The sequence below is a fragment of the Vulpes lagopus genome, chromosome 2 (assembly GCF_018345385.1).
Source record: "Vulpes lagopus strain Blue_001 chromosome 2, ASM1834538v1, whole genome shotgun sequence".
Taxonomy (NCBI): Eukaryota; Metazoa; Chordata; class Mammalia; order Carnivora; family Canidae; genus Vulpes; species Vulpes lagopus.
In genome coordinates this window covers 146,327,752-146,344,601 of record NC_054825.1, presented here as the reverse complement: position 1 = coordinate 146,344,601, position 16,850 = coordinate 146,327,752, and the positions used below count along the sequence as shown (strand labels likewise).

At 43.8% G+C, this 16,850-nt stretch overlaps 1 protein-coding gene across 3 annotated transcripts in view; it reads right to left on the bottom strand.

Moving 5' to 3' along the window:
- The window catches only part of DOCK8 (dedicator of cytokinesis 8), a 229,953-nt gene that overhangs the window by 77,844 nt on the left and 135,259 nt on the right, over positions 1–16,850 (bottom strand). For all 3 annotated transcript variants that reach the window (XM_041740118.1, XM_041740127.1, XM_041740135.1), the window contains exons 15-20: positions 10,713–10,830; positions 9,160–9,230; positions 7,415–7,553; positions 6,685–6,786; positions 2,805–2,900; positions 1,903–2,137 (exon numbers count right to left, since the gene is read on the bottom strand). In XM_041740118.1, coding sequence (XP_041596052.1) covers positions 1,903–2,137; positions 2,805–2,900; positions 6,685–6,786; positions 7,415–7,553; positions 9,160–9,230; positions 10,713–10,830 — 761 coding nt within the window. The remainder of the gene's footprint in view (positions 1–1,902; positions 2,138–2,804; positions 2,901–6,684; positions 6,787–7,414; positions 7,554–9,159; positions 9,231–10,712; positions 10,831–16,850) is intronic.

The following is a 16,850-nucleotide window of genomic DNA, read 5'->3' as shown; positions in this document are numbered from 1 at the left end:
ACTCAGCACAGGGCTTCGGTGACACCAAGACACATAGTTCCTGGGCTGTTCCTGGCTATGAGCTCTGTCTCTCAGAGCAGGCCTCCAGCCTTCCGGGATGAAGGACACTTCTCCACCTCCTGGTCTCCCCAGTGCCTGACGGGTAGGTTCTGAATGAATACTTCTATACCACGTGCTTCCACCTCTTCAGCCTTCTCTCTCCCCATGGCAGGTGGCAACTTGCTACAAGGCAGGAGCTCAAAGCATAGGAATGAACACTTTGCCTAATGCCCAGGTCTCTGTTAAACAGCTGGAACAAATACGTGAGGGCGAGGGCACGGAAAGGGATCTGGGGAGCATGCAAGCTTGCCCCTCTGCAGGCATCTAGCAGCTGCCCCTATGCAATGCAGGCCTACAGCATAGGACACCCTATCTGTGGAGCCTTGAGAGAAGATCCCAGGGCACAGTGAACAGAGGTCCTGTTCATCCCCGGCTCTGAAAGGTCTTCAGCATGTGTGGCAGACCATGAGTTCATCATTCCCTCCCCACCAACTCACTCACATGCCACAGCCCAGCCGTGTTATTTGCTTCTTTTCTGACACTCCCAGGAAAGTGTCTTTTGATACTGTTTTTGGAACCACTTTTGCTCTAAACCAGACACTCTGGTTTTCTGCTTTTGCCCTGTGCATCTTAAAATCCCCATGTTGGCCTCTTTTTTTCCCATGCCACCTTCAAACCCATCTCAAATACTAGCTTCTTCCTGGAAGGCCTCCTTTGTCCTCCCAGATGGATGTTTTTACCAGCCCCACCCCCAACATTTAGCTGTGTCCCTTTGAGGATGGTCCTGTGTCGCTGCTCTTTGCTATGATTTAAGTCTTCCAAGGTCCCATATATTCTTGACTATTACTGCAGAGCCCACAATGCTTAGCAGAGTACTGGGAGCATGAGTGGTACCCAAAAGACATCTGCTGGATGGGAGGGCACAAAATGACATAAGCCCAGCCAAAACCAGTGTCAAACTGCAGGAGGCAGAGAACCACCGCACCCAGCTATTACATGACATTGTCTCCAGGGACATCTGACACACTGTATTTAGAGTTAATTTGTTCAAAGCAAGCATTTAAAATACATTGTAAGACAGAAAGTTGATGAGTGGCTGCCAGGGGCTGGGGGCAAGGGTGAATGGGGAGTGGATCCTAACGGGCACAGGGAGCTAAAAGCCAATGAATTGTATGTGCTTTAGTGAATTTTAAAGTATGTGTATATTTCAATTAAAAAAAAAGTGATCACACTGAATTTCAATTTAGAAATTTCCTTTCCTTCCATGGAATACGAGCTGTTTTACTTCCTCCTAACATTGTATTTCCTCGGTAGCCAAGCAAAAAAAATATCTCAGAAGTAGAGTAAGTCCACCAATTGCCAGGAATGGAATTTGAAAGATTGCGTCTAATCATTCAATACATATAACTATAAATTGGGGGGCACCTGGGTGGCTCAGTTGGTGAAGCAATGGCCTTTGGCTCAGGTCATGATCCCACTGGGATTGAGCCCCACATCAGGCTCCCTGTTCAGCGAGAAGTCGCCTCTTCCTTTCCCTCTGCCTGCCACTCCCCTGCTTGTACTCTCTCACTCTGTAACATAAATAAATAAAATCTTTAAAAAAAACAAAACAAAACAAAAAACTATAACTTGAATAACTGGAAGCATCCTATAATAATAGGTTTTTGGGTTTTTTTTAAAAAAACTCCCAGAGAGTCTCAACAACAAAAAAATAATCACTGGACCTGGCTTCCCTTGGACTCACATCAGCAATAGAAAGGAAGATCCCATTGTCCCTTGTTCTCAGGATTTCTGAAAGATTACATGTCGTATAAGGTGCAGCCCACCTGCCCTGACTCCCTGCAAGCCCCGCAGGCCTCCCACCTGTCTGTCCGGCGATGAGCATGGGCTGCACGGACAGCTGGAAGAGCTTGTCCAGCACCAGGTGCAGGAAGAGGACAAGGGGCTCCAAGCGGGAGGAATTGAGGCAGATGAGACTGAGCTTCAGCTCGTGCTCCAGAGAAGTCTCGCTGATCTTCTGGTCCAGCACGCGGATGGGGAAGGTCACCTGGCTCTCCAGGGAGTGGCAGAGGGTGAAGAACTTCTCCAGGTGGTTGTCCTGGGGAGACGGAGAGATGGGCCTCATGGGGCTGACCCCATCCACACTGCCCAGTGGAGGCATGAACACAGACAGCCCTTCTTCCTTCCTGGACAGAGCCTCTTGTCTGGTCACCCAGACCCGAAGGGAGCTGGAGGACCCAGCTGTCTCAGGCTGAGGTTCCGAACTCCTCCATAGGGTGCTGGGGCACGAAACAGAGTCGCTTGATAACCATTACCCGAAGAAAATAAAATTCGGCTCTGACCTGGTGTGTGGGCAGAGGCAAGCACACCAGGTGAAACTCACTGCCAGAAAGGGGTCTGAGCAAGCGTGAAGTGCAGACGGCAGTAAGAAAAGGAAAGAATGAAAAAGAAAGGAAGGAAGGAAGGAAGGAAGGAAGGAAGGAAGGAAGGAACGGAGGGAGGGAGAACTGGAAGGAAAAAAAAAGCGTTCCTTCATCTAGGTGCTAGCCATTTTTATGAGGTCTTTCCATTTAAATGACAAATAAAACCTGAACAGGCCTGTAGCCTCTACTGAGAACTAAAAGGTGATTTTGTTTGTTTGTTTAATCCCTGCACAAAGACTGTCACTGATCTTTTATTGGACCGTCCATAGAGGCTGCTCTGCTGCACCGTCTTCCTTATGAGCCTCTGGCTCTGATTTGAAGAGGACTTTGAAGTTCCCTTACCTGGGTGTGAACAGAAGAAACAGCTTGCACTTCAATATTAAATACTCCCTTGTGTCCTTCAGCCCACTTAATGGGAGGATTCTGTAAAGGGACTTTCTGTGTTAAGAAAGAAAAAGAAAATTAAAAGATTAGCAAAATTCAATCCCCTGTTCCGGTTACTGACAAGCAGAGCGAAGCAGCTGGAGGGTCAGTGTCAGGGTTACACAAACAGAACCCTCCCTGGAAGCCTGATACAACTGGCCTGGGAGTTAGGGGTCCTATCCCCAGGTTCGGTTCTTCATGGAACTGGTTATTGTCACTCTGACAGTTTGAATTAACTCTCATTTTCTTACACTGAACAGAGGGGTCTGAAGTGAGTGATCAGTCTTAAGCTCCCATCCAGCACTGATAATCCTGGATTCTAAGGATCAGAACAAAGTCATATTGCAGCAATTTCCACATTAATCAGGAATGTCAAGACAAAGTGTAGAATATCTTCTGAGACATGAAATTTTAATGCTTTCAAGTACCTGTAGTTACTTTGCTTTTAACAAAATGTTTCCAAAGAGCAGTCCTGCTAGGCTCCTACATTAATTACTCAAAATGACTCTTTTATACCATATATACACATATCAACGGTCCTGCAGTACTTGGGGACCATTTATTGCCTTACATTTCCATCAGAACAGTCATTTTCTAGAGACATCATCACACAGCACTGAGAACAGCCTAGCCTGACACAGCTGCGTGAGTGTGGATGTCTCTTGCATTCTAGTGGAAGGAAACATGTTGTACTTGCAAGAGTAGGATGTGTGCATGGGGTGTGGACTGCTGGAAGTATCTAAGAGTCACAAGCTGGAGCCCACAGTGGATCTAGCCTACAGACAGGTTCTATTTGGACCAATGTTGGAAACATTTTGAATTAGTTGCCAACATTTGAAAGTCAAGAAATTTCCCATGAAAGCTTGCTTTCCTTTTTTCCCTAAGATTTTTAAATTTATTTAAGACAGAGTGAGTGGGGAGAGGGAAAGAGGGAGAGAGAGAAAGAGAACCTCAAGCAGACTCCTTACTGAGCATGGAGTCCAATGTAGAGCTCAATCTCATGACCCTGAGATCATGACCTGAGCTGAAATCAAGAGTTAAGACACTTAACCGACTTAGCCACCAAGGTGCCCCAAAAGCTTGTTCTAACTTCCCTTGAGAACTGAATGATACGAAGACATGGGCCTTCATCCCAGGGTGGCATCCATCTGTGGGGCAGAGAGCAGCTGTGACCCTCAAGGGGCACACAGTCTCCATGGTGAACACATTCCACCAGGACCCACCACCCATTACATTGTTCACCTGACTCCTGGGCTCATTGGTGTTCATCGCCTATAATCTAAAGTAGCGCTGTCTGCTAGAAATATTACGTGAGCCAGTATGTCATTTGAAATCTACTGGTAGTCACATTTCAAAAATCAAAAAGGAACGTACATTAATACTTTTAATACTATGTTTCATTTCGCCCAACAGAGCCTAAAGATGATCGATAAAACATGTAATCAATATTAAAAAAATACATGATATATTTTACCCTATTTTTTCCCTACTAAATCTTTGATAGCAGGGTTGTGTTTTATACTTTCAGCACATCTCAGATTGAACTAGTCACTTAGTAACCACATGTGGCTAGTGGTGACTATACTGGACAGTGTGGGTGAAGCTGAGGGTATGTCTATAAAGGTAGCACAGGGCAAGAAGGAAAAAGGAACTTTAATATAAGGAAATTAAGCATCAAGTTTGTTGCTTGCTACAACTTATCTCATTTCACGTCCACAGCAGTCTTATAGGCAGGTATGGGCTCAGTTTCATTACTGAGACTCAGAGGGTAAGTAATTCATTCAGGTTCTCCTAACGAGGGAGTGGAAGCATCTGGATTTTGTACCAGATGTATTTGTCTCCAAAAAACCCAGGTTCGTCTTCCAGCAGTAAGAAAATAATTGGGTATTCTAGGGAATTAGAATGGGCAGCTCGATGATGAAAAGGTGGTTTTCAGGGCTTCAGGATGGGGTCGCATTTCCAAATCATCCAAATCATCAGGGAACATCTGTGAACATACTTAGGTGGCTCTTAGGTGGTTTTGAGGAAAGTGGTTTTGGTGGGAAACCAGGCATGCACCTGTTGTCCAGAGTAAAGGAAGTTTCTCTCTCCAGGGAGAAAAAAGCAAAAATGAGAATAACTGAATAGCCTGGGGATGACAGATGTGTAGTCAGAGTGGGGAAGACAGCTGACTCTAAAAGTTGAAACAAAAATCCAAATTCCTGGGAGATTCTTCAACATGAAAATTGCAAGGAAAACAAAAGAGATAAATATGGGGGGTGCCATGGATAAAAAGTCTTAAAAGACCTGTCAACTAACAGCAATGTGTCCTGATTCAAACAAACTGTAAAAAAAAAAAAAAAAAAATGACATTGATGAAATAATTGAAAATTTGATCACTGATCGGATATTTGAAAATAAGGGAACTATTAATTTTTAAGGTATGACAATGGTATTGGTTTAAAAAAAGAGCCTTTATCTTTTAACATAATTTAAAAATATTCATAAATGAAATGATACAATGTCTGGGATTTGCTTCAAAATGATACTTATTGATGCAACCCTGTGCCAAGCTGACTGAGAAGCATGAGGGCTGGTGCAGAGATGGTGCTTTGTAGTGACCAGTGGAGAGTCCACGGGGCTCCCTTCAGTGGGTAGGTAACAGCAAAGTGGGTGCGCAAGAGGCAGCAGAGGAAACGGGGAAGGGAACTCCCGACATTGGCATCTTTAAAGGAATAAAGGTAGCCAAATGCAAATAGCAACAACTGGCCCAGGGATGCCTGGGTGCCTTGGTGGTTGATCTTCTGCCTTTGGCTCAGGTCATGATTTCAGGGTCCTGGGATCGAGTCTTGTAATGGGCTCCCTGCGAGGAGCCTGCTTCTCTATTTCTCTGCATCTCTCTCTGTGTCTCTCATGAATAGATAAAATCTTTTTTTTTTAAATAAATAAAATCTTTAAAAAAAAAAAAAGACCCAGAGGACAAACCAATGGAAGTCAGTGTGGGAACCTTTTATCTTATTTTAAAGATTTTTAAATTTATATTAGAAAGAGAAAGAGCACAAGCACCAACAGAAGAGTGGCAGTGGGAGAGGGAGAAGCAGACTCCTTATTTCAGGAGCAGGGAGCCGGACATGGGGCTCAATCCCAGAACCCTGGGACCATGACCCAAGCCAAAGGCGGACGCTTCACCTATTGAGCCTCCCCAGGCACCCTAGCCACCCAGGCACACCATGCAGGAACCTTTGAAGGGATCAGTGCTGAGAGCAGTTGTTAACTCAAGTGGACTCTATTTGCCTCCTCGTTCACAATGTGTAATTCTGTGAATCCCTCTGTTGTGGATAACGCCAGGTAATGCTTCCTTGGGTACAAGTCGCATTTACCAAATATTCAGAGTTGGTGATGTCTAAACGAATGGGGTTTCATGATCATTATTCCTCCCCTCCTATCAGAGCAATGTGTTCTCAGAACATGCAACGTGACGGGCACCTGGGTGGTGCAGTCCACTGAGTGCTGGACTCTGGGTTTTGGCTCGGGTCATGATCTCAGGGTCATGAGATCCAGCCTGGCATTGTGCTGTGCGCTGAGCACAGTCTGTTTGAGTTTCTCTTTCTCCTTAATCCCCTGCTCCTCCCTGTTCCCCACTTTCTCTCTCAAATAAATACATCCTTAAAAAAAGGAAGATGCAATGTGCTGACAGATGATTGCTCCCCAAATATGCTAAGCATCCTCAGTCACGTTTAAGGGCATGAGAAGTGGATCTGGGAAGATGGTCCAGACCACGGCTGGACAGGAAACGACTACCACCTAGCTCTCTGGTTACCTCTGCAGAATGCATGGAGTAGTTGGGTGGCAGCTTTTCCAAGGCAACTGGGAGACAGTAGGATCCAGTTTGAAGACGTTCATTTAAGAGAATTGGCAGCCACTGAAACAGATGATGTAAAGAATAAAGTGGTATTTATTACAGCATATAATTCTGGCCATTTATCTAGCTCACAATAATCAAATGCAACTAAATGATGATTAGATATTGACCAGGCCTCCTTTTGGCAGTAATTTCTGTCAAGTTCTTTGCATTTTAAATTCCCTGAGTGCTCCTAAGATAGTAATATCGATGATTTACTGCTTCCAGAGCCAAAGTAGTAGCATTTTTCTTTACAGCCAATGTTTGTAAGTGTCTGGACAACATCAATGTTTATTTTACCTTTTATATTTTTTAAAGAAATAACTTTCTTCCCCTTAAGGGATAAAGAGCTGGTCTTACATGTGGAGTGTATACACACACACACACACACACACACACACACACATATATATATATTTTAAATAAATGAGCATTCTTCCAATATCTATCACCCATAGCTTTCCGTTCCAGAAATTTGTCATCTGCTAAGTCAAGCCATTTCTGCTTTTTGCTAGAGTCTGGTTTGGCACATATTGCTACTTCTGACAGGAAAAAAAAAAGCAAGTGAATAGGACTGAGTTGTTTATCCCTGCAGGGACCTTGGAGTCCAACCACTGCAGTGTGAATTGGCAAGTTGAGAATGACTCACCGAATATCCCAGGAGACTTTCCACTGAGGCTCCTTGCTTCTGCTGACAGCTGATATGATAGAAGGTGAACAGGAGGTGGTGATTTACTGTGAGCTTAGCAGGGAGCTTGATTTTCACTTCTTCATAGAAGTCAGGAGACCTGTTTCAAAAGCACATTATACACGAATAACTTTCAACAAGAGCGATGACTTCTCTGACTATAAATTGTAACACCACAGACCCTTTGCTCCTCAGAATTTGCCAGCTTGGGGTTTTGCTTTTCATTTGACATCATTCTGCTCCCACGCAGAAGATCCTTGAGTCCAACCTTATACCACCAGATATGCTCCCCAACTAAAGGCTTTGTTAGGGGGAAAAAAGAAAAAACTCTGCACACAAAGGAAAAGTTCAACTTAATTTGAAAAGAAGATGAGTCCCTTATCAGGCTCCCCTCATGGAGCCTGCTTCTCCCTCTGCCTATGTCTCTGCCTCTCTGTGTCTCTCATGAATAAATAAAATCTTTTTAAAAAAATGAAAAGAAGATGAGGCTCCGAGTCTCACTGTGACCTCCTTTTTCTGTCTCCACCCCAAGAACAGGGACTGGTACATGGCTGGCACTCATCAAAGGGATCTGGATTAGCAAATGAATGCAGGCAGGCAGGAAAAGGAACCTGATTTACTGAATTACAAGATCCCAGATACTTTACTAAGGGCTTCGCATACATTATTCATCCTCATCTCAATGCAGGAAAGGGAGTTCAGAGAAATACTTAACAGGGCCAAGGTTATCAAGCCAGGATCAAACCTGAGTCTACTTGACCCTGTAAAGATTTCCCTCCCCTACCTGTAAAATGTGAACAGTGGTTTTAGTTATTCTGTGACTCAGTTTACCCATAGAATAAGGCATGTTCCATTTCTCTTTGGGGCAACTAAAAAAATTTTAAAATAAAATTTTAAAGCAGATAATGGGGCAGGTGTAGGGTAATATTTAGAAGACAAGGAGACAGAGAAAGGAAAGAAAGGATTTTGTTTCTGGACCCTTGCAGTATCTCAAAGCAAGTTAGGAAATTTACTTCTTTATTTAATCCCATAAAACTTTTCTGTATCATATACAACAGAAGTCTCCAGAAAAGTCAAAGCCATATTTGGTTCTTTTTTTTTTTTTAATTTTTTTAAAATTTTTTATTTATTTATGATAGTCACAGAGAGAGAGAGAGGCAGAGACACAGGCAGAGGGAGAAGCAGGCTCCATGCACCGGGAGCCTGATGTGGGATTCGATCCCGGGTCTCCAGGATCGCGCCCTGGGCCAAAGGCAGGCGCTAAACCGCTGCGCCACCCAGGGATCCCCATATTTGGTTCTTAAAGACATGTTCTTTTCCCGGTCTTAGTTAATGGCAAAAAAAAAAAAAAAATCATTTTGGGATACCTGGGTGACTCAGTGGTTGAGCATCTGCCTTCGGCTCAGGGTGTGATCCCAGAGTCCTGGGATCAAATTCTGCATTGAGCTTCCTATGGGGAGCCTGCTTCTCCTGCTGCCTATGTCTCTACCTCTCTCTCTCTGTGTCTCTCATGAATAAATAAATAAAATCTTTTTTAAAAAATGTGCACCTCCAACCCAGAATCATAGAACTAGCATATATTTCCTTTGTCACTTAGTCTCTGAATTATAAAAACTGTTGGGAGAAATCACAAAAAAAGGATTCAGAAAAGCCAGGAGATAATGACACAATCATGGCATATGTTTAGAACTCTGAAATGCACTTACTTATTATGGTATGTAATAGCTGTGTATACTTCCTGCAGAAATTCAGGGCCATTGGATTTTCCAAAGATGACCTGCACACCAATATGGAAAGAACCAAATTAGCAGTGATATTTGGGTACATCAGACCAACTCCTATCAGCCTGATGGGTATTCTGGTCTCACAAAGCTGCATTTTGTAAACTGAGGTGCTAGGTTTACAACTGGTATTCAGTATTCAACTGGTATACCAAGGGCATACTGGTACAGAAGATCTGGCTGTAAAGGGTAAACTGAGACCCTGAGGATCTGTACGAGTGATCAAGAGCCACAGGATTGTGAGACTGGAAAATCAGTGCCCTCTCCACTCTGCCTCACTATCTAGAAGTCCATACTCCAAGGCAAAGCCACCTAGTTTTACCCTCAGTGACGCTGGTCCAGGCTCTTTTCCCTCCAAAGACATGGACCTGGTTGCTTGGGTGATCTGGACCTTTGCTGGCTTGTCCACATGTCTGTGCTATTTGGAAAAATACACCTCCTCTGGCCTAACTCAGCCCTAAAGGCACATGATTTGACTCACCTTTGGGCAAAGAAAACAAGAGCTTTCTACTAGATGCAACAATGCTCATGACAAGGTACCAAGGGCTTGGGGAGTAGAAAATGGGCTGGGGTTGGTCCTCACCTGTCTCTTACTAGAAGCTTCTGCACAGCTGTACCTGCCAGCCCTGCCTTACTAGGGACCAGGGCAGAAAGAACCAGGGGAGCCTTCCTTGGGGACTTCTTGCCTATCACTGTCACAAGAGGATACCTTGCCTTGGGAAGATGAGTGGGTCAATAGGAGGATGGTTTTTTAAAAAGTAGATATCTGAAGAATGGAAACACTGGAAAAAAAAACACTTTCAATAGAAAGGTATATTAACTGAATTCTAGGACTTAGGGAAAATGATAATAGCTAACTGCCCATCTCATTTAGTAGCAGATAGTTAAAATAATACAAATTCTGGCCTTTGGGGTGCCTTGGAGAACACTGTATTATATATTTGTTCTTTGATTTACATTTTGCCTCAGGATGATGATCCATTCCCAAAAGGTGTTGAGACGACATATGTGTGTGTGTGCATGTGTGTTTATCATTACTAGGCAGTACTTTACATGTGCCTCCAGATGTGGCCTGGGGCTTGGGCGGAGTGCATTGCTGTGCCCCAACCCCCGCCCCCAGAAGGAGAGAGGCTGACATAGTAGGCCTGTCTCTCCAGCTCTCCTGCACTTAGGGTGGTGTGGGTAGATTTCATAATATTTTTCAGTGATCTGAAATGGTCTGCATTTCCAAATTTCACAGATTAATAGGGAATAAGTTAAGGAAGAGACTTAAAAATTTAGGTTGACCCTGGGTCCCCATCAGCACACAGGGACCAATATAGGACCAGCCACAAAGGCCTTTGCACATGTTAAGACATGTTGGCCTGAAGAGGAGGACTGTGTATGCTGAAGAGCCTCAGATTTTGTCTGTGTGAACTGACAAAGGAAGTTCAGCCCACCCTGGTGTGAGCTCAGCACATTTGTGTTTCTCTCTTTACCGGCATAGCGTTGCTAGCATCCTCTCCACACATAAACTGGATCTTTATTGTAATGTTCCGTGCAGATGCTAGTTTGTTAGTGAAGTTCAGCCTCTGTGGGTAGACGTAGAGAAGATTTCTGGAAAACAAAAGATAAAGAACCAGTGAATAAAGTCTGAAGTTTATTTTTGCCACATTCTTCTGTGAATGCTAAAGCCCACATTTGTGAGATAATTATTCTGAAGGAGTTTCTCCTTTCAGACGTGAATTATTTTTGGAGGAGTGAGGTTTTCTTGATTCTTCCTCTTCAGCTGCAGCCAGCTGATAATAACCAACATTGTGCTCTTCCTTGCTACTGAGCGAGATGTGTCTGCTGCAGCTGAGGAAGTCTCACTGCCTTCAAATATGGAAAACTGCCGAGAGGTAGTATTCTGATACAAAGATAAGAAAGCAAAAAAAGCTTCAGCTCCTTTTATTTCATTTTTTATTATTTATTTTTTTAAAAGATTTCATTTTGAAGTAATCTCTATACCCATGGGCTCAAAATCATAACCCTGAGATCAAAAGTCACATGCTCTACGGGCTGAGCCAGCCAGGCACTCCTGAGCTCATTTTGAATACAATACAGGACCACAAGTGATGTACCTAACTTCATATCTTTTCTTTCTCTTTTTCCATTTCTAGTCTGTATGAAGTAGTTTCAATTTCTTTTTGGCATGGCATTTTGGATAGGTTTAGTATTTTCCTACCTAAGATGACAGTTCAAACCTCCAGCCCAATAAACTATATGATAATAACAACAGTATGAAAAAATGTATCCATTTTTCTAACAGCTATGGACAGGTACTAGACTACCTATAATTTTTTATGTTTTTCTATTTGCATTTTTACTAGCATATTCCACTAAAAGGTAAGCTCTGGGAAGGCAGAGATTTTTTTCTAAAGATTTTATTTATTTATTCATGATAGACCCAGAGAGAGAGGGGCAGAGATATAGGCAGAGGGAGAAGCAGACTCCATGCAGGGAGCCTGACGTGGGACTTGATCCCGGGACTCCAGGATCATGCCCTGGGCCGAAGGCAGGCGCTCAACCACTGAACCACCCAGGCATCCCAAGGCAGAGATTTCTATCTAATGTTTGATCCACTGATGAGTCACCAGCAGTTGGAATAGTGCCTGGGACATAGTAGATGCTAATAAATATTTGTTGAATAAAGGGAACAAATGTGTGTATATATTTTTTCAGTTCATTCATAGGCCAGGCTTGCAGCTAATAAAGAAATTAATATTAGTGCTGTAATTAGTATTGTCAATTTGTCAGTTTCACATTCCCGACTCAAAGAAACAATGATATTGACATTCATATAGCGCTTATCCTGAGTCAGGTGATATTCCAAATACTTCTTCTTCTTTAAAGAATTTATTTATTTGAGAGAGAAAGAGCTCGAGTGAGGGTAAGAGGCAGGGCAGTGGGGGCACAGGGGGTAGGGGGAGAGGCAGAAGCAGACTCCCCACTGAGCAGGGAGCCCAATGTTGGACTTGATCCCAGGATCTGGAGATCATGACCTGAGTAAAAGGCAGATGCTCAACCATCTGAGCCACCTAGATGCCCCTGAAATACTTTTATGTATTAACTTATACTGTTAAATTCTCACAATTATCCCATAAGTAAGTACTACTTCCCATGTCACAAAGATAAAAGTAAGATACAGAGATGTTGCATAACTTACCCCAAATCACAAGGGTAGGAAATGTTAGTTGGGAGTTGAAGTCAGGAAGTCTGGCTCTGGAGCTGTGCTCTCAACTACTGAGCTGTATGCCCTCTCCTAAGACCCCCACTGAGGTGACAACGACTTTGTCATACTGCGTTACTCATGACATCTCTCAGTGACAAGTCTGCCTCGCTTTCTGGGTCTTATTAACAGACGAGTATCAGCAGGACACAAGGGCTGATTCAATTAGTTAGTGTCCCCTTCTTTGGGCAAATGTCTTGTCCTCCTCACATGTGGTCCACTCTTCTAACTCCTAGGTAACACATTCTTCCCAGAGACACATTCCTGTCCCAAAGGCTTCCGAGATGACAAAACAACCTTCGTGTGACTCAGACACCAGGAAAGGAGTGGACAAGAGGGACCAGGTGACCAGATTTTCCTTTGGTGAATGTGTAGGTTCTCATAATACTTGACAAAGACTTGACTCTTAATCAATACAAGGGCTTCTCAACCGCACCATTGCTGACATTTGGGAGTGACCATTCCATGTTGTGGGACTGTCCTGTGCCTTGTAAGACATTTGGCACCATTGCTGGCCTCTACACACTAGGCATTTAGTAGGACCTCCCCCTACTCAGCCATAATCAAAAATGTCCCCAGAAATTGCCAAATGTCCCCTGAGGGGGCTCCTAATCACCCACATTTGAGGACCAACTTATTCACACATGTGAATTTGCACAGTAAAGATCCGTACAATGATCCCCAGTAGATTTCCCGTCTTTGGGATAGAGTCAATGCCACTCCCTGGGTCCATATTCAAATGTAAAGTATGCTCCACTGGACAAGGGTGAAGTCACTGCTCAAGTATAAGGCAGAAGATGAAAAATCTTTATCTGTTTAATTTATGAGGTCTATGGTAGTTGGAAGGGAAGGACTAAGCTGGCATTGACTCTGCTCTTGCAACTCTAATCCCTTTGTTGTAATAACCAGATCGATCCTGCCATCACATGTGGGTGAAGAATGGTCATTTTGGGAGCGCCTGGGTGGCTCAGTTGGTTAAGTGTCTGCCTTCAACTTAGCTCATGATCTCAGGGTCTTGGGATCAAGCCCTGTGTCAGGCTCAGTGGAGAGTTTGCTTCTCCCTCTCCCTCTCCTATTCCCCCTGCTTGAGCGCATGCTCTCTCTCTCTTTCTCTCTCTTTTTCTCTATCAAATATATAAATAAATAATCTTTAAAAAAGAAAGAAAGAAAGAAAGAAAGAAAGAAAGAAAGAAAGAAAGAAAGAAAGAAAGAAAATGGTAATTTTGGATCAGTGTCTGCATAAAGGCCCAGAATTACCCCATGGCTCTCCTTGCTACAACAATATCACCAGGGACGATACTAATGACCAGCACTTCAGACAAGACCAAGTGGATGGGCTGAGTGAACCCGCTCCAGATGGACCAGGCTGACAGCTCTCAGTCAATGATTTGGTACCAGACACATAAATAAAGAGCAAGCCATGTGACAAAGCTAATGTTTAAGGGAGAGCTTCCTGAACTACCAGGAAACAGATGCACTGATGCTCAGAGCCCCTGGTCTGCTCAGGTAAGAGAAGTAAAAAGCTTTCTGAGTGTCCTGGGATGGGGGTACCCCTCAGAGCTGAGCCAATGTGAGAACAGAGGGGCTGGCATGGCGAGCTGGCTCCTAAAATAATTTTTTTAAATCACAGTCCAGCCGAGCTCTAATAAAAATTTCATAATAAAACTTCAGAGTTTGGAATACTGTTCTGTAATATACTTCATGCAACTTATCACTGTAAAAAAGCCAAGATGCTGATCTCACGGAGCGTCATAACCCCTTTCATCTTAGGCCAGGTCTGGAGCAGGGCGCATTCCATTACCCTGCGGATCCCTGAAAGCCCAGCCCAAACCAGCGCTGCCCCAGCTCCTCCGCAAAAGCCCAGCTCTTTGCAAAGGGTAACAAGTCTGTGGGGAAGAAGAGGGGTGGGCTACCAAACGCTGCCAGGAGAGGCTGGGGGAGGCCAAGATACGCAGGTTAATGTGCGCCCTGAATCGCTTCGAGGGGGAAAGAGGTCGCTCCTTTCCCTAAACGTTTCGACCTCAGAACTCATTTCGTTAATCTGTTCTTTCATGGTGTATTTCACGTGTGTAATGTTCTGAGAAATCACTTGGGAAAACATTGAAATAAACTTATCTGCGGTCAGAGGAACAACCCACATCAAGGGAGGGAAAAATGCGAATGGATTCCCTGCTGAAATAGGATGCAGGATTCAAGGAGAGAAAACGCTGCTTGGAATTACCAGGAACACACAGGAGCTGACAACTTTGTGCAGGTTCAAAGGCCAAGGATGCAAATAAAGAGCATTCCAATGTCTCACTTTACCCCAGACTGTCTATGTTGGGGGACTTACTGGAGGCAGAATGGGGGGGACACAGTGCTGGGGACAGATCAGAATTGCCATATATCATGACATCTCTAGGCTACTCTCTGCCTCTGGCACTGTCCTACTGATGCCCTAGCCTGGCACCAACTAGCACACACACTTCCATCTGCCTGCTGGGCTCCGTTTCCAGCTCTTTCTAGCTACCAACCTGTCCTCTTGTTGATCTCTTGTGATCTCAGGATCACAACCGGCTGTAAATGGTCAACTGCATCTACTGCTTCTTATATTTAAGTGCAAAAGAACATAAATGCAAGGCAAGAATGTTATCATAAGGAAATGATTTAAATTCAGATAATAGGCATAATACTCAACAAGCTTCAAAAGTCAGTAACATATTAATATGGCTTCCTCCAAAGAGGAGATGACAGGCCATGATAGAATGAAGGGATAAGCATCAAATTCTGGGGGGTGAGAGCTGGGAGATACCAAGCCCGGCCCCAGTTTTTGAACATGAGACAATGGAGGCCCTGGGAGATAAAGGGATGGTTCACACTCTGTGAGTTTGCCACGGAGCAGGCATCGGATCAAGGCCAGTGCTGTTCTGAACCTCGCAAGTGGCTGTGTCAGTGGCACCTTCCAGATCTTGCTTTCTTAAAGTGAGGAAGTCCAACCATGAGGCTGTTAGGAATGGACATGGATGTAGTAATGAGGACGGAAGACAGTTCAAAGTTGGGTGTGGGTGTGCCAGTGAGGGTACAGACCCCTCTCTGCTCATGCTTCCTCATCTTTGCTGCCACTGCTCTCATCCTCAGAGTGAATGTTTATTGAGTGGTCATGTTAAGACTGGTTAAGGGTGTTGGCTCTGGAACCAGAGAGCTGGCTTTGGGCAAGTTATTTAGCTTTTCCAAAGCCCCAGTGGGGCTAAAAGTCATGCCTACCTTGCAGGGCTATGGTGAGTATTAATGAGTAAGAATTTATTAATGATGGCTGTGGTGATAATGATTTCCTGCACACAGCAGGGTCAGATACACACCGCAACCTACATGTTCCACTCCAAACCACCCTCATGTCTCACAATTGCATTGTTTTCAATTCATCTCTTGACTTCTACACTCACTCCTCACAATCTATTTCTTATATATCAGTTGGAAGACCTTCCAAAAGTGTAACAGATTATGGCAGGCCCCAATGAGGGTTTCCCAAACTACCCATCATGAGCCTTATATGAGCAGGCCCTTAGCAATTTCCCTAACCCTATTGCTCATTACTTTCCTACACTGGCCCTTTTATCAAGGCCTAGAACATTCTAAACTGATTCTTATGACAGGTCTTTTGTAACTGCTGTTCCCCTTACCTGGAAAAGCTTCTCCTAGTTCTCTAAATGACCAGTCCCTTCCCATCTCTTGGGTTTGGGCTCAATGTCCTAGCGTCAAAGAGATCTTTCCTATCAACATATAGAGTTGGTCAACTCCACTGTCCCTCATATACAAACTCCTCTCTCTCTTTTTATAATCATGCTTATGAAAGCAATATGATTATGACAATGATATATAACCATTTTTCAATCATGAAGAGTTGAAAAGTACAGAAAAGTATAAAGAATAAAATATCAAGGGATGCCTGGGTGGCTCAGTGGTTGAGCGTCTGCCTTTGGCTCAGGGCTTGATCCCAGAGTCTCAGGATCAAGTCCCACATCGGGCTTCCTGCATGGAGCCTGCTTCTCCCTCTGCCTGTGTCTCTGCCTCTCTCTCTCTTTGTGTCTCTCATGAATAAATAAAATCTTTTTTTAAAAAAAGAATAAAATATCAACTACTCAATTTCCTACTCCAATGAGAAACATCACAGTTCAGACTAGCCTATTTCCCTCTGTCTTTATTTCCTCTATACATTAAACAGTTTCATCTTACTGTATATACAAAGCTTTATCTTGTTTTTGTTGTTCAATTTAATGTTGTTCAATTATGACTGTTTTCCCAGTGAACACGATCTTAATGGCTATATGATATTCCCCGTCATGAATTTGCCATAATTTACACTAGTCTCCAAAAATAAGCATTTGGG